Raw genomic sequence first — 26,004 nt, 5'->3', positions numbered from 1 at the left:
ACACAACAACTAAGTACTGACACTGACACTGTGGTTGGGTCATTGGCCATGGCATTGGGCAGGTATAGTATATGGCTGTATGGGCAATAGGTTGTAGACCTATAACACTTTGTCCTCCAGTGAATGCTGATTATCTGGTTCATCCATATCGCGTTCAACGGGGAACAGTCGTTGCAGGATACTTAATATTTCTTAATTTCTTCCGTCATACCACTTGGTGGATTTCGGATTCCTATTGAATCATATTGCAGTGTGGGAGGAGCTGAAGTGGAGGAAGTCGCTCTACAGCAGTTTGGGTAATGTTCCTTCAGATTCAGTTGTGAAAACGAATCTGACCGCGACCCGCGCTGTGTTTTCAGAGAGAGAGCGTCGGACGTTTCCGAGCGCAGAAAGAAGAAGTAGCGGGTTGACTGAGGACGGAGGTTTTGCGGAGCAGCGTTTTAAACTGCCTATACAGACTAAACTCTGAGTTCACCGGTGTGAAAGCGAGCAGTATGCATTCGGACTGCAGGCTGCTATGGGCAGAGCGGTAATGGTGGGCAGGGGACCGACAGAGGCCGGGCTTTTCTTCCTGTCGACTCTCATCATCCTCCTCACCACCAGAAGCAGTCGAGCGCAGAAAGGTTGGTGTCAGTCGGTGCCACTTAATGTAACCATGTGTAATACAAGTGTACACTAGATACATATAGATAGTACCACATTCGCTTTGACGCAGTGTTAGTATGAGGTGGTTCTGCTTTGTTGCATTCCGGATAGCCAGCGGCAGAGATTATGCTGCTGCGCCTCAGCAAGGTTGAAAAGAGCCGATCGCTAGATAGCCTACCTTACATGGCCCGACTGCTTCTTTCTCTCCCCTATCCCAAATATGTAGCCAGAATCACAGACTGCAAAAGTTGCTCTCTTCTCTGTAGTAGTTTGGTAGTCATTAGAATTGGTTAAGTGTTTAGCCTAGATATAAAGGACAGACAGTGCAAAATAAACAATAGTAATTTGTGGGCAGGATTTCAGCTGATAAAAGAGAATACACCATTTGGTCCAATTCTAACGGAGGGGGATGGGTTGAAGTGGTAGAGAGGTAAACAGCCTCAGCGTCTCTTGGCGGTAGGCTAGTAACGAGTTAAATAACAACAGTCTATCTAACCCCACAACCTTGGTTCAGAAACGTAGATCTCTTCTCCAATTTCCCTTGGACGTTTGGGACATTTTTTTAAACGTTTTTTGGAAACATTGGTGGCAGAGTACGGCATTTGGTTGATGTAAACTAATCAAAAAGCTGCTTCTCTAGGTCAGGAGGGGTGGGGAGGTCGCTGTGTTTAGATCCACAGAAAACACGCCACTTCGATACAACTACGATTTTTTTGGGGGGGGGGGGGGGGGTTAGCAGGTTATGAGAATTTACGCAGAAGGTTATGATAATTAACATAGCAGGTAGGATAATTTAGTTCGAGGTTAGGAAAAAATGTTTAGGGTTAGCGAAAGTATTATCCTAAGCTGCTACGTAAAAACACATGTATCGAAGGGAGTCTAGTTGTTGTCAAGTTCATCTGAATAATATATCAGTTACGTTACATGACACCAGCCCAGCCGCGGATCCACTCAGCCCATGACGCACAACTGTCCACTGATATCTCTTTTCCGAAAACTAGCCCTAGCCTATTCCACTATAGCTCTAGTCTTTACCTCTCAGTTTTCGCACATCTGTAAAGTGTACCAATATGGGGTGGACTCCACCTAGCTTGACTTTAAATGGATTAAAGGACGGACATCTACTTGGTCATGTTTTCGAATGAGGCCTCTGACTGGTATAGGCCTCTGACAGTATAGGCCAGGGTCAAGCCAAAAACCACGGTCAGGATTGACTTAAATCGGCTGCAATGGATTTGTTCACTAGAACTCCTTTGGAATCCTCTAAACTAAACAGTGATGGTAAAATCCTTATACTCACCCTCTCCTGTCCAAACTACTGGTGTGTCAAAGTTTGAACATGTCTATCCCACTGATATTTCTAACTCTAGATTTATCCATAATGTGTAGTTGTGTAACACAGTACATGTATGTCTCCCCTAAGTCACTCGGTGTGTGTGTGTACAGGTGATGGTTGTGGCCCCAGTGTGTTGGGCCCTAGCAGTGGGACCTTGTCCTCTCTGGGTTACCCCGGGACTTACCCCAACCACACGGTGTGTGAGTGGGAGATCAGCGTGCCGCAGGGCCGGAGGCTACACTTCCGCTTCGCTGACCTGGACATAGAGGACAACAACTGTCAGGTCAACTACCTCAGAATCTACGACGGTGTAGGACCCCAGAGGACCCAGATAGGTGAGAGAGGGATGGAGATGGGAAGGTGGAGGGGATGGGGAATGGCTGAAATGTACATCATCAATCAATATAACTGTCTGTACCACTATCTGAATGTAGATAATAACCACTACATCAGAGTATAAGATTAAGTAACTTACCCCTCTCCTCCTGACCTCCAGTGAAGTTCTGTGGTCTGGGTCTGAAGGTTCCTGAGCTCATCCAGTCCGATGGGAACCGGGTCACCATCCAGTTCATGAGTGGAACTCACCGCAGTGGGCGGGGCTTCTCCCTGTCCTACTCCACCATAGAACACACAGGTACAATGGGTCAAGGGTCAGGGGTTGGGGTCTGAACTACATCCTAACTACATCCAATCCTCAGATATGACAATGTCCCCCATTATAGACTCCTGTGTTAACTCTTAGTTGAGATTACAATAGATTGTTTTACAGTAACATTGTGCCCCCATGGCCGAGGGAGTTGCCTAGGTAGCAGTGTGTGTTTGCATGATTGGGAGTCGCAGGGTCTCATGTGAGTCCTATTATAAATGCTTCTCTGCTCTCTCTTTTTTTCCCATTTCTCCTCGTCTACTCTCTCCCTTTAGCTCCTTTTCCTTACTGGATAAATAACTATTTTAAATGTATGAGACTGACTGTGTTGTCTGTAAGTGGTATCTCATGCTGCTCTCTCTGTCAGTGTGTGTGAGATGTATGGAGTGAATTCCGTTACAGGGAGATGTGATCTGCTATAACATGACAGACATGGAGAATGCCTTTGGAGTATTACAGCTGGCATTTATCTCCACATAACCGTGTGTGTGTGTGTGTGTGTGTGTGTGTTTTAATACTGGAGTTCTATATCTAGACATACTGCAGCTCTGTGTGTGTGTTCATCATGCATGTGTACATGTGAGCTTGCATGTGTGGATGTGTTTTGTGTGTCTTTATGTGAATGTGTGTGAGAGAGAAATAGAGAGAGGGTATAAGAAAAGGTGAGATGGGATGTGAATAGAGAAGGAAGTTAAAGGAGCGTTTTGGTCGAGGGCAGATGGAAGGACAGGGAGGTTCAATCTGAAACAACTGTATATAGTGCGCTTCACATTTAAAGGTAATTTCCAACTGAGGCGACATCTGCATCGTTTACCTTGAATGCGATCTCCTGCGAACGGGGTAACATTGCCTTTAAGGCGTTTACAGACGGGCCTACTGGATAACTTATTTGTATTGCTTTTAATCTTTTTAATGAATTTATCTTATTAACTCTGTTCTAGCTAGCTATTTGTGTAGGTAGCTATCAAGTAAACGCAATGATCGCATAGACTTCAATGGGAGTAGGGCGGTGAGCGACAAAATGTCAGCTGTTTTGTAAGCTGCTCAGTCCCGTGGACGGTGCTGATGGCTCAGTTTTGTAAGCTGCTCGGTCCCGTGGACGGTGCTGATGGCTCAGTTTTGTAAGCTGCTCGGTCCCGTGGACCATTGTCTGTAAGCATTGTCTGTAAGCGTGATCGGATTGAATCCCGGCCTTAATGATGAGGTGTGCTGTTGCAGTGAGAGTGTCGGGAACAGTGTGTCCAGAACCCTTAGATGAAGCCCAACCTGTCCCAGTGTGGCTGGGCTTCGTCACACAGCACTCCAAAGAGCTGTACATCTCTGCAGACTAGAGTGGCACAGACTGTGTGTGTGTGTGTGTGTGTGTGTGCGCGTGCGTGCGCTGAGAGCCATTAGCGCTGTCCACAGCAGATCCAGTGTGTGGTCACACTTCTGTTGTGTCAGGAGTCTGTTTACATTGGCAGTCTCCCTGGAGTACTGTGGGGAGGGAAGAGATGGAGGAGAAGGAGAGATAGATGGGAAAGGAAGATGGAGGAAACTAAAGGGGGATGCAGGGGGGGGGGTGGAGAGAGAGATGAGGGAGATACAACAAAGCTTTTATCTACATCCTCTGAAAGAAGGAAATCAAATTACTGAGGAGAGAGGAAGAGATGGGGTGAAAGACAGATGGATATGTTATTACACATTCATATGTTGGAGAGCGTTATCATCCTCAGTGACTGGATGGGGATTTCTAACCTTGTGGGCATCCCCTCAGTGTTTTTTCTTTGAAAAAAATGACCATGTCTCCCGTTACAGCACACTGTGTGTGTGTGTGTTTGTGTGTGTGTGGGTCCGTCTGTGCGTGTCTGTTCTGCTTGTGTGCATGTGTACCTAGACAGGGTGGAATCAGGACAGAGAGAGCTGCGTTAATGTGATCGGTTTTTGTTTGCCTTTGTACAAACAAGTCTTTTTTTTTTATTTTATTTTTTTTAAATAGCATTTTGTGAGAATTCTACAGAATACATTTTGCTTTCACAAGACCTGAAAATAACAGTTTCAGGGTACGATAAGCAAGACACATATTCTACATTACGTGAGTGAGCTAGCTTGTTTACAACGGGAAAAAAAGTTCCACGTGACTTGCGCTGTAGCGTCACAATACCTGGTACTCTTGCCTATGCCGCTTGTCCCATCTGGACAAGACGAATACATATGTAAGAATGCAGTTCATTGACTACAGCTCAGCATTCAACACCATAGTACCCGCCAAGCTCATCATTAAGCTTGCCCTGGGTCTCAACCCCACCCTGTGCAATTGGGTCCTGGACTTTCTGACGGGCTGCCCCCAGTGGGTGAAGGTAGGAAACAACATCTCCACTTCGCTGATCCTCAACACTGGGGCCCCACAAGGGTGCGTGCTCAGACCCTCCTGTACTCCCTGTTCACCAATGACTGCGTGGCCATGCACGCCTCTAACTCAATCATCACATTTGCAGACAACACAGCAGTAGTGGGTTTGATTACCTACAACGACGAGACGGCCTACAGGAAGGAGGCGAGGGCACTCTGAGTGTGGTGTCAGGAAAACAACCTCTCACTCAACGTCAACAAAACAAAGGAGATGATCATGGACTTCAGGAAACAGCAGAGGGAGCAACCCCCTATCCACATCAACGGGACAGTAGTGGAGATGGTGGAAAGTTAAGTTCCTCGATGTACACATCACGGACGGACAAACTGAAATAATCCACCCACACAGACAGTGTGGTGAAGAAGGCGCAACAGCGCCTCTTCAACCTCAGGAGGCTGATGAAATTTGTCTTGTCACCTAAAACCCTCACAAACTCTTACAGATGCACAATTGAGAGCATCCTGTCGGGCTGTTTCACTGCCCTGTACGGCAACTGCACCGCCTTCAAGCGCAAGGCTCTCCAGAGGGTGGTGTGGTCTACACAACGCATCACCGGGGACAAGCTACCTGCCCTCCAGAACACCTACAACACCTGATGAAAAAGTAAGGCACAGTAAGGCCAAAAAGATAATCAAGGACAACAACCAACCAAGCCACTATCTGTTCACCCCGCTCCATCCAGAAGTCGAGGTCAGTACAGGTGCAACAAAGCTGGGTCCGAGAGACTGAAAACAGCTTCTATCTCAAGGCCATCAGACTGCCATCACTAACACAGAGAGGCTGCTGTCTACATACAGTCTCAAATCATTGGCCACTTTAATAATTGGATCACTAGTCACTTTAAATAATGACACTTACATTTTTTAATTTAACCTATATTTAACCAGGTAGGCTAGTTAAAAACAAGTTCTCATTTGCAACTGTGACCTGGCCAAGATAAAGCAAAGCAGTTCGACACATACAGCAACACAGTTACACATGGAATAAACAAACATACAATCAATAATACAGTAGGAAAATCTATACACAGCATGTGCAAATGAGGTAGGATAACAGGCCATAGTGGCAAAATAATTACAATATAGTAATTCAACACTGGAATGGTAGGATGTGCAGAGGATGAATGTGCAAGTTGAGATACTGAGTAAGACAAATAAATAAATACCGTATGGGGATGAGGTAGATTGGATGGGCTATTACAGATGAGCTATGTACAGGTGCAGTGATCTGTGAGCTGCTCTGGCAGCTGGTGCTTAAAGCTAGTGATGGAGGTAAGAGTCTCCAGCTTCAGAGATCTTTGCAGTTCGTTCCAGTCATTGGCAGCAGAGAACTGGAAGGAGAGGCGGCCAAAGGAAGAATTGGCCTTGGGGGTGACAAGTAAGATATACCTGCTGGAGCGCGTGCTACGAGTGGGGGCTGCTATGGTGACCAGTGAGCTGAGATAAGGCGGGGCTTTACCTAGCAAAGACTTATAGATGACCTGGAGCCAGTGGGTTTGGCGACGAGAATGAAGCGAGGGCCAGCCAACGAGAGCATACAGGTCGCAGTAGTGGGTAGTATATGGGGCTTTGGTGACAAAACGGATGGCACTGTGATAGACTGCATTGTTGAGTAGAGTGTTGGAGGCTATTTTGTAAATGACATCACCGAAATCGAGGATCGGTAGGATGGTCAGTTTTACGAGGGTATGTTTGGCAGCATGAGTGAAGGATGCTTTGTTGCGAAATAGGAAGCTGATTCTAGATTTAATTTTGGATTTGAGATGTTTAATGTGAGTCTGGAAGGAGAGTTTACAGTCTAACCAGACAACTAGGTAGTTGTCCACATATTCTAAGTCAGAACCGTCCAGAGTAGTGATGCTGGAGGTGCGGGCAGTGATCGGTTGAAGAGCATGCATTTAGTTTTACTTGCATTTAAGAGCAGTTGGAGGCCACGGAAGGACAGTTGTATGGCATTGAAGTTCATCTGGAGGTTAGTTAACACAGAGTCCAACGAAGGGCCAGAGGTATACAGAATGGTGTCGTCTGCGTAGAGGTGGATCAGGGAATCACCAGCAGTGAGAGTGACATCATTAGTGTATACAGAGAATAGAGCCGTCCCGAGAATTGAACCCTGTGGCACCCCCATAGAGACTGCCAGAGATCCGGACAACAGGCCCTCCGATTTGACATACTAAGCTCTATCTGAGAAGTAATTGGTGAACCAAGCGAGGCAATCATTTGAATGTTGTGATTGACAGAGTCGAAAGCCTTGGCCAGGTCGATGAATACAGCTAAATAGTGTTGTCTCTTATCGATGGCGGTTATGATATCGTTTAGGACCTTGAGTGTGCCTGAGGTGCACCCATGACCAGCTCTGAAACCAGATTGCATAGCGGAGAAGGTATGGTGAGATTCAAATCTGTTTAACTTGGCTTTCAAAGACCTTAGAAAGGCAGGGTAGAATAGATATAGGTCTGTAGCAGTTTGGGTCTAGAATGTCTCCCCCTTTGAAGAGGGGGATGACTACAGCAGCTTTCCAATCTGGGAATCTCATACGATATGAAAGAGAGGTTGAACAGGCTAGTAAAAGGGGTTGCAACAATTTCTGCAGATAATTTTAGAAAGAGAGGGTCCTGATCGTCTAGCCCGGCTGATTTATAGGGGTCCAGATTTTACAGCTCTTTCAGAACATCAGCTATTTGGGTGAATGAAAAGTGGGGGAGGTTTGTGCGAGTTGCTGTGGGGAGCGGAGGGCTGTTGACTGGGGTAGGTGTAGCCAGGTGGAAAGAATGGCCAGCCATAGTAAAATGCTTATTGAAATTCTCAATTTATCAGTAGCAAGCGGCAACGGTGAAAGACTTGTTTCTTGAAAGGTGAATTTTTAGAAGTAGAAGCTCAAATTGTTTTGGGACAGACCAGGATAGTAAGACCTATCTCTGTAGTAGATTGCAACACTGCCCCCTTTGGCAGTTCTATCTTGGCGGAAAATGTTATAGTTGGTGATGGAAATTTCAGAGTTTTTGTTGGTTTTCCTAAGCCAGGATTCAGACACGGCTAAGACATTTGGGCTGGCAGAATGTGCTAAAGCAGTGAATAAAGTAAACTTAGGGAGTAGGCTTCTAATGTTAACATGCATGAAACCAAGGCTTTTATGGTTACAGAAGTCAACAAATGAGAGCACCTGGGGAGTAGGAGTGGAGCTAGGCACTGCAGGTCCAGAATTAACCTCTACATCACAGAGGAGAAGTAGGATAAGGGTACGGCTAAAGGCTATAAGAACTGGCCGTCTAGCACGTTTGGAACAGAGAGTAAAGGGAGCAGGTTTCTGGGCACGATAGCATAGATTCAAGGCATAGTGTACAGACAAAGTAAGGTAGGATGTGAGTACATTGGAGGTAAACCTAGGCACTGAGTAATGATGAGAGAGATATAGTCTCTACAGACGTTTAAACCAGGTGATGTCATCGCATATGTGGGAGGTGGAACAACATGGTTGGTTAAGGCATATTGAGCAGGGCTAGAGGCTCTACAGTGAAATAAGACAGTAATTACTAACCAAGACAGTAATGGACAAGGCATATTGATATTAGGAAGAGGCATGCATAGCCAAATGATCATGTGGGGCCAGTGGGTGGTTGGGCTGACTGGGGACACGGCGATTCAGGCAGTTAGCAGGCCGGAGCTAGCAAGCTACCATAAGGGCCTTAGATGGACGTTGCAACGGGGGGAAGTCTGTTTTTGCCTCCTCGTGCGGTGACGTCGTGGAATTAGTAGGGTTCCAAGTATCAGAGGGGTCCAAGTCCAATTGGCAAAATGGGTATAGTGGTCCAAGAAACTGGCCGATGGATCAGCTAACAGTCCAATATGCTCTAGATAGCCGCTGTTAGCAGAATGGGCCTTCAGGGGACGTCGCGCCTGAGGGGCCAGTTGGTATCCTCCGGCAGATTATGTCGGTATTCCAGTCGTGAAGTATCGGCGGGGTTCCATGCCCCGTACCGGCAGTAGAAGGGGTCCGTATATTGTAGCCGAGGAGTGGGCTTCAGGAGTAGACCAGGAGCCCTAGCCAGGAGATGGGTCTAGCATGGGCTAGCTCCAGGCTAGTTGGTGCTAGCTCCGGGACGGAAACCTTAGCCAAGAGTAGTCAACCCGGGGTTGCGGTTAGCTACCTGTGATGATCCAGCTGAAAAGGTTCAGAGTTTGCGGTAGGAATCCAGGGATATGGAGAGAGAAAAATAAGTCCGGCATGCTCTGGTTTGAAATGCGTTGTACGAACTGGCTATGGCCTGTGAGAGCTTTCCGAGCAAAAGGTTAGCTGATGACCGCTAGCATTGGTTAGCTGACTACTGACTGATAGCTAGATACAGTGGGGCAAAAAAATATTTAGTCAACCACCAATTGTGCAAGTTCTCCCACTTAAAAAGATGAGGCCTGTAATTTTCATCATAGGTACACTTCAACTATGACAGACAAAATGAGAAAAAAAATCCAGAAAATCACATTGTAGGATTTTTTTAATGAATTTATTTGCAAATTATGGTGGAAAATAAGTATTTGGTCACTTACAAACAAGCACGATTTCTGGCTCTCACAGACCTGTAACTTCTTCTTTAAGAGGCTCCTCTGTCCTCCACTCGTTACCTGTATTAATGGCACCTGTTTGAACTTGTTATCAGTATAAAAGACACCTGTCCACAACCTCAGACATTCACACTCCACTATGGCCAAGACCAAAGAGCTGTCAAAGGACACCAGAAACAAAATGGTAGACCTGCACCAGGCTGGGAAGACTGAATCTGCAATAGGTAAGCAGCTTGGAAGAAATCAACTGTGGGAGCAATTATTAGGAAATGGAAGACATACAAGACCACTGATAATCTCCCTCGATCTGGGGCTCCACGCAAGATCTCAACCTGTGGGGTCAAAATTATCACAAGAACGGTGAGCAAAAATCCCAGAACCACACGGGGGGACCTAGTGAATGACCTGCAGAGAGCTGGGGCCAAAGTAACAAAGCCTACCATCAGTAACACACTACGCCACCAGGGACTCAAATCCTGCAGTGCCAGACGTGTCCCCCTGCTTAAGCCAGTACATGTCCAGGCCTGTCTGAAGTTTGCTAGAGAGCATTTGGATGATCCAGAAGAAGATTGGGAGAATGTCATCTGGTCAGATGAAACCAAAATATAACTTTTTGGTAAAAACTCAACTCGTCGTGTTTGGAGGACAAAGAATGCTGAGTTGCATCCAAAGAACACCATACCTCCTGGGGGTGGAAACATCATGCTTTGGGGCTGTTTTTCTGCAAAGGGACCAGGACGACTGATCGGTGTACTCATATATACTGTATTTTATACCATCTATCGCACCTTGCCAATGCCGCTCGGCCATCGCTCATCCATATATTTATATGTACATATTCTTATTTCATCCCTTTACATTTGTGTGTAAGGTAGTTGTTGTGGAATTGTCAGATTACTTGTTAGATATTACTGCACTGTTGGAACAAGAAGCGCAAGCATTTTGCGACACTCGCATTAACATCTGATAACCATGTTTATGTGACCAATACAATTTGATTTACTCTTGTCCAGGATCTTGGAAAGCTACCAACTCGGGTCCAGGATTAGTTTCAGCCAGGGTTTGTTTGCGTTTCACAAATGCTTTATAGGGAGGATCAGGGTGCCAAACACTCCAGGATCCAGATCATATGGGGATGTAAGAAAACGCCCTTAATCTATATATGTCTTTGTCACAGAAAATGGATGATTTACAGTATGGATGAGATGGAGGTAATTACCACTGAATATATTATGAGGGACATTTTTTGGTGTGCCACAGAATTTGTTATCCCGTCAAGGTGTGCGACCCTTCAAAAAAGGTTGGGAACCGGGGCCTTCCGTGGGGCGACGCACAATTGGCCTAGCGTCTTCCGGGTTAGGGAGGGTTTGGCCGGTAGGGATATCCTTGTCTCATCGCGCAGTGTGTGCTAACCAGGTCGCCGGGGGCACGGTGTTTCCTCTGACACATTGGTGTGGCTGTCTTCCGGGTTGATGCGCGCTGTGTTAAGGAGCAGTGCCGCTTGGTTGGGTTGGGTTGGGTTGTGTTTCGGAGGACGCATGGCTTTTGACCTTCGTCTCTCCCGAGCCTGTACGGGAGTTGTAGCGATGAGACAAGATAGTAACTACTAACAATTGAATACCATGAAATTGGGGAGAAAAGGGGGTAAAATAAAATAAAAAATATATATAAAAAAGGTTGGGAACCACTAAGATAGCCTGTTGAAAAATATTCTTCAATGGTAGGATGCGTATACCTAATCAATGTAATAAATATGAATTTAAAAAATCTATGTAATTTTCTGGCGTTCCTTAAATTCAGTTTGGTGCCTAACTTTTTGGGGCAAACCGTGTGGTGTCACGATACTGCTTGGTATCGTGATACTTGGCCTGGTATCACGTTCTCTGAAAATAGGCACACTTTCTTACAGATTTCTTTGCATGTTTTGGACCTTCACCAGTTTGCATCCCTGTTTTTAGATTTGATCACCTGTCTCGACAAAGGAATCCACTTCACTGAGGCAGAGTTCACAAGATACTGTCCTGCAGGATGTATGACCTCTGTTGGGGAGATTGCTGGGACCGTTCCCCACGGCTACAGAGACGTGAGTATATGCGGAGTACTCAGGGAATGGTGTGTGTTTTTGGATGTGCATGAGTGGTGCTGGGTAATGAGTGATGAGCAAGTCAATAAAATAGAAACAGGCTGGGTGGGAACTGTGCACGTGTGTGGGTGTGTGCATCTTTGTGTGTGCATTTGTGTGGTATTTGTGTGTCAGTGTTAGTCATTGTGGAGGGCACAAAGTTCCCAGGTGATTCACACTGCCCTATACCCCCCTCCACCAACTCAGTCTGTCTTTGTCCTGCTCACCACTCAGTAGTACCCACCACCACTGCCACTACCCCACAGGAACTAACTGGCCACACACACAGTCATGACTCACTTCATGGCTATGTTCCCCTCTCTCTCTCTCTCTCTCATTCTATATCTCTTTTACTCTCTCTTCCAATCTCTCGTTTTCCTATCTCATTCACTCTCTCTTTCCCCTGCTGGACCTTGTCTGTCCTAAACCCCCCCCCCCCCCCCCCCTTCACAAAGTTCTTTGTAAACAGAGCCTCTCTCAGCGTATGCACATCCCAGGCTGATGACCTCACAATACCCCGGCTGTGTCTGAGGTCATGTGGGCTGAGTGAGTCTGCGGATGATGGCCTCATGCCTGGGCGGGTCGGGGGCCATGGGAGGGCGGGAGGGCTAGATTTGGGGTTGTGGGTGTTATCGAAGATGGGGGCCCAGGGGTGGCTCAAATCAAATCCAACTTTATTTGTCACATGCGCAGAATATAGGTGCAGACCTTACCGTGAAATGCTTACTTACAAGCCCTAACCAACAATGCAGTTCAAAAAATAGTTAAGAAAATATTTACCAAATAAACAAAGTAACGCAGTAACACAATAACGAGGCTATATACAATGTACTGGGGTACAGGTTAGTCGAGGTAATTTGTACATGTAGGTAGGGATAAAGTGACCATGCATAGATAATAAACAGCGAGCGGCAGCAGTGTAAAAACAAATGGGGGGGGTCAATGTAAATAGTCCGGTGGCCATTTGATTAATTATTAATTGTTCAGTCTTATGGCTTGGGGGCAGAAGCTGTTAAGGAGCCTTTTGGTCCTAGACTTGGCGCTCCGAGGCACAGTGGAGAGCAGGAGTGTGTGTGTGTATGTATGCGTGTCAGGGGGTGTCTCTGAGTCATAGGGGAGGAGACGGGGGTTTGGGGGTGGTGAGCTAATTGTTTGGCCGAAGGAACAGCTTCTAATCCAGTCCATCTGGAGGAGAGTGCTGAGCGGACTGGTGTGCATGTGAGCGTGCCTTTGTGGTGTGTGCAGGCGTACGTTTGTACCTGGTGGTGTGCTTTGTGTGTATGTTTCTGAGCTTGTGTAAGCGGTGTTGCAGATTGCATAGCAGAACAGGATTCCTGGTTCTCCATGTTCAGCCAGACAGAGCTGTACGGGGTTACAACCCGAGTCAATCTGACTTTGGTTTCTATGGCGCGTTGCCATCTGCTGCTCATTGGACCACACCAAAAGTCACATGGGGGTCAGTGCACCCCACCCATCTCTGAACCTCTACTTTACTCTCTCACACTGTCAACTTTTCAGTAGGAATTTGTTTCTCTCTCTTGCTCTAACAGTTCTCTGGTACCTTCTCCCATAGCTTTGGATTGGTGTGTGAGGTGTTGTAACGAGTGAGAAGGTTTGTGTATGTGTGCCTGCATTATGTGAGTGTGTGTGTGAAAGCGGTCAGTGCGCTGAGTTGCTGGGTGTGGTGGTTTGGAGCAGTGCAGTGTGTTTGTGTTAGTGGTTTGGTGGGGTGTTGCTTCGGATGTGGTGTGTTACTGGGATGTTGTAGAGCTGTGAGGGCAAGTGTTCAGTGCCTGTGGGTACCTCGACTATGTGGTTAAAGTCTATGCGTGTGTGAATGTGTAGAACGTGTCTATGATTGCATAGTGTGTGTGTGTGTATGATTGCATAGTGTGTGTGTATGAATGTGTAGAACGTGTCTGATTGCATAGTGTGTGTGTGAATGTGTAGAACGTGTCTATGATTGCATAGTGTGTGTGTGTGTGAATGTGTGTGTGAATGTGTAGAACGTGTCTATGATTGCATAGTGTGTTTGTGTGTGTATGATTGCATAGTGTGTGTGTGTGAATGTGTAGAACGTGTCTGATTGCATAGTGTGTGTGTGTGTGTGTGTGAATGTGTAGAACGTGTCTATGATTGCATAGTGTGTGTGTGTGAATGTGTAGAACGTGTCTAAATCAAAATCAAATCAAATGATTGCATAGTGTGTGTGTGTGTGAATGTGTAGAACGTGTCTATGATTGCATAGTGTGTGTGTGTGAATGTGTAGAACGTGTCTATGATTGCATAGTGTGTGTGTGAATGTGTAGAACGTGTCTATGATTGCATAGTATGTGTCACAACACAGTGCCTTTGGTGTTACCCACTGTCCTGTCAGCTGTGAAACCCCATGTGGGGCCTTACCAGGAAAACCATCCCACTTCACTCACGCAGCTGCCCACTGCTGGGAACTGTGGTCTCACTAAATGTGTGTTCAGTAGTGTGTGTACGTGTTTTGCCAATACATGAATGAATAGATACATTTTATGACATCAGCAAATGACTGCGTTAGTTACTTGAAAGCTAAGGGAATGCTTGAAGAAGAGAGAGAAATGTTTAAACAATCCTTTTTTTTAGTGATCTTTATATGGTATTAACTCACGGAAGGAGGGAAGGAGTTAAGGAAGGATGTATATCAAAGTCAAATAAAACATTTTTATGAAGCCCTTCTTACATCAGCTGATGTCACCAAGTGCTGTACAGAAACCCAGCCTCAAACCCCAAACAGCAAGCAGTGCAGGTGTAGAAGCACAGAGGCTAGGAAAAACTCCCTAGAAAGGAAGAAGCCTAGAGAGGAACCAGACTCTGAGTGGTGGCCAGTCCTCTTCTGAATGTGCCGGGTGGAGATTATAAGCATAAAGTAAGTAAGGCCAGATTGTTCTTCAAGATGTTCAAATGTTCATAGATGACCAGAGTGGTTGTGGAGAGTGCAACAGGTCAGTAACTCAGAAGTAAATCTTAGCTGAGCATTCAGAGGACAAGACGGCAGGTGCGGTAGAGAGAGTTTGCCAAAGCACAGCTTTCACACCACTAGAAGGATGTCAACATACCACCAACTTACTACCCTGAGGCAAAGCTGAGTATAGCCCACAAATATCTCCTCCACCACACAAACCCAAGGGGGTGCAAAACCGGACAGGAAGATCACGTCAGTGACGCATCCCTCCTAGCGACGGCATGGAAGAGCACTAGCAAGCCAGTGACTCAGCCACCGTAATAGGATCAGAGGCAGAGAATCCCAGTGGAGAGAGGGGAGCCGGCTAAGCAGATACAGCAAGGGTGCTTCTTCTCCCCAGTGCCTTACCTTTCAGCTTCGCACCCCTGGGCCAGACTACACTCAATCATAGGACCTACTGAAGAGATGAGTCTTCAGTAAAGACTTAAAGGTCTCGACCGAGTCTGTGTCTCTCACATAGATCAACAGACCATTCCATAAAATGTAGCTCTATAGGAGAAATCCCTGCCTCCAGCTGTTTGCTTAAAAATTCTAGGGACAATAAGGAGGCCTGTGTCTTGTGTAAGTATGTACGGCATGACCAAATCGGAGACCTAGGTAGGAGCAAACCCATGTAATGCTTTGTAGGTTAGCAGTAAAACCTTGAAGGCTGCTTAATTTATCGCCAAAAAGTTTCGGATTTTTGCATTACGAAGATGGAAAAAAGCTGTCCTTGAAATAGTCTTGATATGTCAGGGTACAGAGTAACGCAGAGGTCCTACACAGTTTTATTTGAGACGACTATACAACCATCAAGATGGTCAGATCCAACAGCAGATCTCTTTGTTTTTTGGGACATAGAACTAGCGTCTCTGTTTTTTCTCAGTTTAAAAGTTAAAAAAATTGCCACCATCCTCTTCTTTATGTCTGAAATACAGGCTTCCAGGGTAGGCAATTTTGGAGCTTCACCATGTTTCATCGAAATGTACAAATCAAATCAAATTTTATTTGTCACATACACATGGTTAGCAGATGTTAATGCGAGTGTAGCAAAATGCTTGTGCTTCTAGTTCCGACAATGCAGTAATAACCAACAAGTAATCTAACTAACAATTCCAAAACTACTGTCTTATACACAGTGTAAGGGGATAAAGAATATGTACATAAGGATATATGAATGAGTGATGGTACAGAGCAACATAGGCAGGATACAGTAGATGGTATCGAGTACAGTATATACATGAGGTGAGTATGTAAACAAAGTGGCATAGTTAAAGTGGCTAGTGATACATGTATTACATAAGGATGCAGTCGATGATATAGAGTACAGTATATACGTATGCATATGAGATGAATAATGTAGGGTAAGTAACATTATATAAGGTAGCATTGTTTAAAGTGGCTAGTGATATATTTACATAATTTCCCATCAATTCCCATTATTAAAGTGGCTGGAGTTGAGTCAGTGTCAGTGTCAGTGTGTTGGCAGCAGCCACTCAATGTTAGTGGTGGCTGTTTAACAGTCTGATGGCCTTGAGATAGAAGTTGTTTTTCAGTCTCTCGGTCCCAGCTTTGATGCACCTGTACTGACCTCGCCTTCTGGATGATAGCGGGGTGAACAGGCAGTGGCTCGGGTGGTTGATGTCCTTGATGATCTTTATGGCCTTCCTGTAACATCGGGTGGTGTAGGTGTCCTGGAGGGCAGGTAGTTTACCCCCGGTGATGCGTTGTGCAGACCTCACTACCCTCTGGAGAGCCTTACGGTTGTGGGCGGAGCAGTTGCCGTACCAGGCCCGCCAGGATGCTCTCGATTGTGCATCTGTAGAAGTTTGTGAGTGCTTTTGGTGACAAACCGAATTTCTTCAGCCTCCTGAGGTTGAAGAGGCGCTGCTGCGCCTTCTTCATGATGCTGTCTGTGTGAGTGGACCAATTCAGTTTGTCTGTGATGTGTATGCCGAGGAACTTAAAACTTGCTACCCTCTCCACTACTGTTCCATCAATGTGGATAGGGGGGTGTTCCCTCTGCTGTTTCCTAAAGTCCACAATAATCTCCTTAGTTTTGTTGACGTTGAGTGTGAGGTTATTTTCCTGACACCACACTCCGAGGGCCCTCACCTCCTCCCTGTAGGCCGTCTCGTCGTTGTTGGTAATCAAGCCTACCACTGTTGTGTCGTCCGCAAACTTGATGATCGAGTTGGAGGCGTGCGAGGCCACGCAGTCGTGGGTGAACAGGGAGTACAGGAGAGGGCTCAGAACGCACCCTTGTGGGGCCCCAGTGTTGAGGATCAGCGGGGTGGAGATGTTGTTGCCTACCCTCACCACCTGGGGGCGGCCCGTCAGGAAGTCCAGTACCCAGTTGCACAGGGCGAGGTCGAGACCCAGGGTCTCAAGCTTGATGACGAGCTTGGAGGGTACTATGGTGTTGAATGCCGAGCTGTAGTCGATGAACAGCATTCTCACATAGGTATTCCTCTTGTCCAGATGGGTTAGGGCAGTGTGCAGTGTGGTTGAGATTGCATCGTCTGTGGACCTATTTGGGCGGTAAGCAAATTGGAGTGGGTCTAGGGTGTCGGGTAGGGTGGAGGTGATATGGTCCTTGACTAGTCTCTCAAAGCACTTCATGATGACGGAAGTGAGTGCTAGCTCAGTTACCTTAGCTTTCTTGGGAACAGGAACAATGGTGGCCCTCTTGAAGCATGTGGGAACAGCAGACTGGTATAGGGATTGATTGAATATGTCCGTAAACACACCGGCCAGCTGGTCTGCGCATGCTCTGAGGGCGCGGCTGGGGATGCCGTCTGGGCCTGCAGCCTTGCGAGGTTTAACACGTTTACTCACCTCGGCTGCAGTGAAGGAGAGTCCGCATGTTTTCGTTGCAGGCCGTGTCAGTGGCACTGTATTGTCCTCAAAGCTGGCAAAAAAGTTATTTAGTCTGCCTGGGAGCAGGACATCCTGGTCCGTGACTGGGCTGGATTTCTTCTTGTAGTCCGTGATTGACTGTAGACCCTGCCACATGCCTCTTGTGTCTGAGCCGTTGAATTGAGATTCTACTTTGTCTCTGTACTGACGCTTAGCTTGTTTGATAGCCTTGCGGAGGGAATAGCTACACTGTTTGTATTCGTTTATGTTACCAGTCACCTTGCCCTGATTAAAAGCAGTGGTTCGCGCTTTCAGTTTCACGCGAATGCTGCCATCAATCCACGGTTTCTGGTTAGGGAATGTTTTAATCGTTGCTATGGGAATGACATCTTCAACGCACGTTCTAATGAACTCGCACACCGAATCAGCGTATTCGTCAATATTATTATCTGACGCAATACAAAACATGTCCCAGTCCACGTGATGGAAGCAGTCTTGGAGTGTGGAGTCATCTTGGTCGGACCAGCGTTGGACAGACCTCAGCGTGGGAGCCTCTTGTTTCTGTCTGTAGGCAAGGATCAACAAAATGGAGTCGTGGTCAGCTTTTCCGAAAGGAGGGCGGGGCGGGGCCTTATATGTGTCGCGGAAGTTAGAGTAACAATGATCCAAGGTTTTTCCACCCCTGGTTGCGCAATCGATATGCTGATAAAATGTAGGGAGTCTTGTTTTCAGATTAGCCTTGTTAAAATCCCCAGCTACAATGAATGCAGCCTCCGGATAAATGGATTCCAGTTTGCAAAGAGTCAAATCGATGTGTCTGCTTGGGGGGGGGATATATACGGCTGTGATTATAATCGAAGAGAATTCTCTTGGTAGATAATGCGGTCTACATTTGATTGTGAGGAGTTCTAAATCAGGTGAACAGAAGGATTTGAGTTCCTGTATGTTTCTTTCATCACACCATGTCTCGTTAGCCATAAGGCATACGCCCCCGCCCCTCTTCTTACCAGAAAGATGTTTGTTTCTGTCGGCGCGATGCGTGGAGAAACCCGCTGGCTGCACCGCCTCCGATAGCGTCTCTCCAGTGAGCCATGTTTCCATGAAGCAAAGAACGTTACAGTCTCTGATGTCCCTCTGGAATGCTACCCAGCTCTGTATCGTCCGCATAGCAGTGAAAGTTGACATTGTGTTTCCGAATGACATCACCAAGAGGTAGAATATATAGTGAAAACAATAGTGGTCCTGAAACGGAACCTTGAGGAACATTTGTCAGAGAATAAACCATTCACAGATACAAACTAATATCTTTGTGACAGATAAGATCTAAACTTGTAAATCTTCTAAAATCTAAGAACTTCTAAAATCTAAGAACTTGTCCATGTAGACTAGAGGTCGACCGATTAATCGGCGTGGTCGATTTAGTTAGGGCCGATTTGGAAGTTTTCATAACCCTTGGTAATCAGCCTTTTTGATGCCGCTTATGGACGATTACATTGCAATCTACGAGGAAACTGCATGGCAGGCTGACCACCTGTTACGCGAGTGCAGCGTCAAAAGGACCTTGAGGCTTGCAAGGAGCCAAGGTAAGTTGCTAGCTAGCATTGAACTTATCTCATAAAAAACAATCAATCTTCACATAATCACTAGTTAACTACACATGGTTGATGATATTACTAGGTTAACTAGCATGTCCTGCGTTGCATATAATCAATGCGGTGCCTGTTAATTTATCAACAAATCACAGTCTACTTCAACTTCGCCAAACAGGTAATGATTTAACAAAAGCGCATTTGCAAAAAAAGCACAATCGTTGTACATATTTACCTAACCATAAACCATCAGCATGCCTTTCTTAAAATAGTACATAGAAGTATATATTTTTAAACCTGCATATTTAGTTAAAATAAATTAATGTTAGCAGGCAATATTAACTAGGGAAATTGTCACTTCTCTTGCGTTCAGTGCAAGCAGAGTCCGGGTATATGCAACAGGTTGGGCCGCCGGGCTTGTTTGCGAACTGTGAACTAATTTGCCAGAATTTTACATAATTATGACATATTGAAGGATGTGCAATGTAACAGAAATATTTAGACTTTTGATAAAATACGTAATGGTTATGTATTTCACTGATAAACATTTTGTTTTCGAAATGATAGTTTCTGTATTTGACCATGTTAATGACCAAAGGCTCGTATTTCTGTGTTTATTATAATTAAGTCTATGACTTGATATTTGATAGAGCAGTCTGGCTGAGCGGTGGTAGGCAGCAGCAGGCTCATAAGCATTCATTCAAACAGCACTTTACTCCGTTTGCCAGCAGCAATTAGCAATGCTTGAATGCACATCGTTGTTTATGACTTCAACCCTATCAACTCCCGAGATTAGGCTGGCAATACTAAAGTGCCTATAAGAACATCCAATAGTCAAAGGTATATGAAATACAAATGGTATAGAGAGAAATAGTTGTCGTGTCATAATTCCTTTAATAACTACAACATATAACTTAACTGGGAATATTAAAGACCTGGGAATATTGAACCACCAGCTTTCATATGTTCTTAGCAAGGAACTTAAACGTTAGCTTTTTTACATGGCACATATTGCACTTCTACTTTCTTCTCCAACAACTGTGTGTTTGCATTATTTAAACCAAATTGAACATGTTTCATTATTTATTTGAGACTAAATAGATTCTATTTATGTATTATATTAACAATAAAAGTGTTCATTGTTCATTCAGCATTGTCATTATTTCAAATATATTTCTAAAAATCGACCTATTTTTAATCGGTATCGGCTTTTTTGGTCTTCCAATAATCTGTAATCGGTTGAAAAATCATAATCGGTCGACCTCTAGTGTCGACCAATTAGGGTTTCCAATCTCTCCAAAAGAATGTGGTGTCAGAAGCAGCACTAAGGCCTAGGAGCATGAGGACAGATGCAGGCCAGCTGCTGGCCATTAAAAGGTAATTTACCACCTTCACTTCATAGATAGCTATTAAAACAGGCCTTGGATCAGAGTTTTTTTTTTTTTTTCATGCCACTCAGGGTTCCCCCTGCCGGGAAGTGGCATCATCGTGCCAACTCATCTCCTGTTATCCGTGGAGCTGAGGTCTGGGAACTGAGAGCTGTTCTTTGATCTATCTCACTGTAAAATCTTACACAAGCCATTACTGTCACTCACTGGGATATATGGCCTCTCAGTTGACAGTGGAACAATCCTAACCACCGACTGACCGCTCCCTCTCTCTCTCCATCTGTCTCTCTCCTCTCTCGATGTCACGCTCCCTCTCATCATCCCTCTTTCTCCCTGCAGTGTTTGAACCCTTTTCTTACAGCAGTGAGGATTCAATTGACATAGAAGTCATTTGATGAAGATGCTCATACATAAAAATGCACATTTCTAAACACTTGGATCATAATGAATATCTCATTCTCCCTCTAGTCATCTCCAGTGTGTCTAGCAGCCATCCATGCAGGTGTAGTGTCTAACTCTGTGGGCGGTCAGATCAGTGTGGTCAGCAGTAAGGGCATCCCTCACTACGATGGCTCGCTGGCTAACAACGTCTCCTCCACTGTGTAAGTACTCCTGTCTGGGAGAATACATCTGCATTCTCTTCCCTTTCCATCTCTCTCCATCATTATGTCTATCTTTCTCCAGTGGTCCCTTGTCCAACAGCCTCTTCACTTTCAAGACCAGTGGTGAGTTAAGCTACAATACAACAGACCATGATACCACAGCCACACATGCTTCTGTAACCTTTTCAACTATACTTGCCACCACAATCACCAAGACAGCCATGTGTCCTCCCACTTAAAATACACTCAGTTTCTCTCGCTTGCTCTCGCTCTCTCAGGTTGCTATGGGACACTGGGTCTAGAGTCGGGCGTTGTTAGGGACTCCCAGCTTTCTGCTTCCTCTGTGTGGGAATGGAGTGACGTGATTGGCCAGCCCAGTGAGTGGGCCCCATCTGGGGCCCGGCTTAAAAGGGTGGGGCTTCCCTGGGCGTCGGCTCACAGCGACCAGCAGCAGTGGCTACAGGTGGACCTGAAGAAGGAGAAGAGGATTACAGGCATCACCACTACAGGTTCCACCCTCCTGGAGTATCAGTTCTACGTGTCAGCCTATCGGGTCCTCTATAGTAATGATGGACAGTACTGGAGCACCTATCGGGAGGCAGATGCTACCCAGGACAAGGTGAACTAAACACTGCTCTTATCAATAACATTCAAGGGAAACTCCACTCAAATGATATTTTTGGCATTTTGCATCATCATGATGATGTGGCAGGTGATATCTTCGATATTAGTCCAATATCTTGAAACCTTGACTGCTGACATGCCAAACATTTTGGGACTGTATCAACAGTGGACTAATGAAAGAAATACCAAAATATAGTTTTGAGTGAATTTTCCCTTTAAGGAGAGAGGAAGCCACTTTAGACAAGAGTAGGGAGGGGTTGTGAGTTGTTTCTATGGCAACAGTGATTGATTGCGGTTGTTTATAGCAGGAAACAGGAGAGCTGACTGTGGTTGTTAAGTCCTGTGGTCACGCAGGACAGCATCTCATTAAAGATGGATGGAGATTGATTGAGTGGCTGTGTTAGTCAGGATCTGCTTTTTATCCTATATTTATACAGGAGATGATCTCACTAAGGTTAAAAATCTATTTTACGAGAGAAACCTGCCCCAAGCAATCAAACATTTGTTACAAACCATATATAATATTAACAATACAGTAGGCAAAGGCAAGATAACATGATATCATTTGGAAACATACTGTAGCTTCAATGTCCGTGTGTACTGAAGACTGTTTCTCTTTCCTAACTCAGAGTTTTCAAGGAAACACCAACTATCTCCAGGAAGTGCGCAATAACTTCATCCCACCAATCGAGGCGCGATATGTGAGGATGAGCCCCACCCAGTGGCACCAGCGAATTGCCCTTAAGTTTGAGCTGCTCGGATGCCAGTTCCATCAAGGTAACCAAACCAGCCAATCAGATGCAAGTCAGGTGTTTAGATGTTTTATTTTTTTCCCCATTAGTAAATTAGATTTTCTTGTGGGCAGTCAAAGGTTTTCTTTTGGCATAGAGTGATTATAACTGTTCTGCCAATTCTCCCATTGGACAGCTAGGCCACGGATAAACCACCCCCCTCGTCCTCCCCCAGTGACCACAGACACCCCCTCACTGTACGGCTTGACCACCCACACCCCTGAAATCAGAAACACCACCATGCCCCCACGCACCAGTAACGGTGAGGGAGGAAGGGAACAGATAGAGGGGAAATAGTTACAGTATCTAGTTGTGTTGATGATCGTGATTGGTTCACACTGGTTGTGTTGTGGTCATAGATGTGGCATTGGCAGCAGTGTTGGTGCCAGTGTTGGTCATGGTTCTGACCGCCCTCGTCTTGACCATGGTCTGTGCCTGGCACTGGAGAAACAGGTGATGAATTAACTAGTAACAACTGAATACCCTTGCACTCAGTAGCTCCGAACAAAGCACATTTACATTTGAGTCATTTAGCAGACACTCTTATCTAGAGCGACGTACAGTTAGTGCATTCATCTTCAGATAGCTTGGTGAGACAACTACATATCACAGCTGTAGGAAGTACATTTTTCCAGAGTAAAGAAGTTATCAGCAGTCTGCGTGTAGGAAAGCGCAATTTATTGTGGGGGGGGTGACAGTTGTCTTATTTAAGATAGTCTTTGAAGACGTTTTGATGTTTTCAGAAAATGGGCAGGAACTCTGCTGTCCTAGCATCAGGGCAGAATATCACACTCTTTGATTTCTTCCTCTGTTCTCTTTTTCTCTCTCCTCAGGAAGAAGAGTTCAGAGGGGGCTTATGATTTACCTCATTGGGACCGTACAGGTAAACACAACACTCTCTGTGTGTGTGTGTGTGTGTGTGTGTGTGTGTTTAATGTGTGTGTGTGTTTAATGTGTGTGTGTGTGTCCAGACTGGTGGAAGAGTATGAAGCAGTTCCTGCCGTCCAAGATGGCGGAGGGCGAGCAGTCAGTCCGCTACTGCAGCAGTGAAGTGGGCCGGCTCAGAGGAAGAGGGATCGCCCCCAGACTACAGGCCAAACCTGCAGGTATACACACACACACACACACACACACACACACACACACACACACACACACACACACACCGAACTGAGTGTTTATATGTGTAACACACCCTCATCTCCTCCATTAGAATATGCCCAGCCCCTGGTGAGCGGTGTGGTGACATCACTAGGTCAGAGATCAACCTTCAAGCCAGAGGAAGGTTCTGACCACTGCTACACTGACCCTGACCTCTACGGTGCTCCTATGGCAACAGACATCTACCACGCCTATGCTGAACCCCTGCCCGCCTCCGGTGCTGAGTACGCCACACCCATCGTGATTGACATAGCAAGCCACCTATCAGGGAGCTCCTTGCTGAGCCAGCCACCCACAGTCTCCAGCTTCATGGGCCGTGGCCCTGCCTCCCTACTCACGCGGACAGACAGTGGGCAATCGGGTAGGTCAATGTACGACACGCCTAAGAGTACAGGACAGGCCACGCCCACTGAGGATCTAGCCTATCAGGTGCCTCAGAGCAGCTCTCAGAAGCCAGCGGGGCAGAGCTGAAGGGGTGGAGTGAGGACTGTGATTGACGGGGCCGTAACCATAATCCACATCCCCCATGGACAGAGAGAGGGGGATGTAAAACCTGGGTCTGAGTCTGTAAAAAACACACTGCCTTCAAGTTAGTTCACTTGGTATGTGAGTGTGTCTACACAGGAGTCTGTATGAACAGTATGTGTGTGTTTACATATACATGCGTGGCCGGAGAGTGCTAGCATAGTGCCATATCAGTCTTATCACTGAAACCACAAAGATGAATGTCTACATGAAAGAGGAGAGATGGAGAGCTCACTACTGTTTCAGCCAGGCTTAATCCACTCTGTCAGTGTGTCTTCATTTTATGTTTAGTCAAACTGTGAGTTTATATTCCTTTCATGTGTCATTTTAAAAGTTAGGTTCTCTGAAATGGTTGCCTTCGATAGAAAGGCCATGTTTCTACCACTAATGTGTTCTAATAGGTGACCTTTGTCCTTTATGAAAACACTATGTCATTTTTACTACGGTACGCTTTGATTGGAGGCTTTTAGATCTGTTCGTTCTCAATCAGATCTCTTAACTTTTGAATTTAACCAATCACCTTTGTACATAAATCTAGAGTGAAATCCACACCAAAAACCTGTGCTCAAGTTACTCAAAATTATTTTATTTTATTTATTTTTCTTTCATAATTCCTGCTGAAAAGGACATACTCTCACTTGAATGTTCCCAACCATTATGGACAGCGGTGACGAATCCGCTGCCACGAGGAAGGCATCAAATAATGATGGTTGCACTGTTGTCATGGACACCTTGCCTCACGTGACACTGGTTGGTGACAGGTCAAAAAAAGACCCCATACACAAAGTTTAGGTGCCATTTGTGTTCGCCTGATTGGATTCACACACTGCCAGATTAGGGCCAGTGACTTGAGGCAGAATCCGCTGTCATGGTGAGCCAAGAGAGGAGCTGCCCAACTGAAGGGCTGAGTTCTCCACAGTATGTCAGTGAGACTAAATGTTTCCTTGTGTTTTACTATTATGCATCATATAGCCATGCATGCAAATATGGCCACTGTCTGTAAGTTCACACAGAATCCAGAGGTTGTAGGATGTCTGTGTGTGCTAGTTAGAAGAAGCTAGAGTCCACTCCAGCCAAACCCTGTCCCGGGGCCCACCCTGGGTGCAAGTTTTTATTTTTTTTCCCTTGCACCACACAGCGGGTTGAAATAAGTTTGGGGAAACCCTGGTGTAGGTCACCTCGTCAGCCTTAAAGAGCTGTGTGTAGGTCATGGATCCTGTCAAAGATGGTCCGGAGAGGAAACAACACTAGTGACTGGTCAGCATACTGAATATGTATCAATATGTACAGAAACACTTCAAATTCCAATATACAGTATGTGTGTGAATGTGCATCTGTGTCTGAATTACTCTCCTCTGTGTATTTCTTGGACATTGTTTGTCTCTACTGTGATTGCTGTGTTTCGTGTGTGTGTGTGTACGTGATGACTTTCCTTATTGTCTTTGTGCGAGTAGCTGTGTCTGTTGAACCTTTGTATCGGTGTGTGTGTGTATCTTTGTATGGCAGTCCTAAAGAGAGCATCTGTGTGAAGCTAGCTATGTCTGTATGTCTGTCCCGATGAGTGTACTGTATCTGTGTTTAATTAGTCATATCTATAGTAATGGATGTGAGGAGATCATTTGTCAGCCCTGTTCTGAACACCAAATCTGATCCTGGACCAGTTTAACTTGTGTGTTGTTAAAGGTTAGGACATCAGTAAGGAAGGCTGGCCCTAGGTCAGTGTGCGTGTTTCTGTGAGTTCACAGATTGTACAAAGAGAAATAAAGACATTTGAAAATAAGTAATACAAAA

General features: G+C 45.6%; 1 protein-coding gene across 1 annotated transcript; it reads left to right on the top strand.

Moving 5' to 3' along the window:
* LOC139380622 (discoidin, CUB and LCCL domain containing 2) lies at positions 1-26,004 on the top strand. Its single transcript, XM_071123505.1, has 13 exons — positions 1-623; positions 2,092-2,316; positions 2,478-2,615; positions 11,537-11,661; positions 20,979-21,112; positions 21,195-21,235; positions 21,391-21,731; positions 22,366-22,513; positions 22,664-22,789; positions 22,887-22,980; positions 23,361-23,410; positions 23,499-23,633; positions 23,741-26,004. The coding sequence occupies exons 1-13, from the start codon at positions 518-520 to the stop codon at positions 24,157-24,159; spliced, it is 2,082 nt and encodes a 693-aa protein (XP_070979606.1). The 5' UTR covers positions 1-517; the 3' UTR covers positions 24,160-26,004.

The sequence above is a fragment of the Oncorhynchus clarkii genome, chromosome 22 (assembly GCF_045791955.1).
Source record: "Oncorhynchus clarkii lewisi isolate Uvic-CL-2024 chromosome 22, UVic_Ocla_1.0, whole genome shotgun sequence".
Taxonomy (NCBI): domain Eukaryota; kingdom Metazoa; phylum Chordata; class Actinopteri; order Salmoniformes; family Salmonidae; genus Oncorhynchus; species Oncorhynchus clarkii.
Note: the sequence above shows the minus strand (reverse complement) of the source record. Positions and strands in the feature narration are given on the sequence as shown.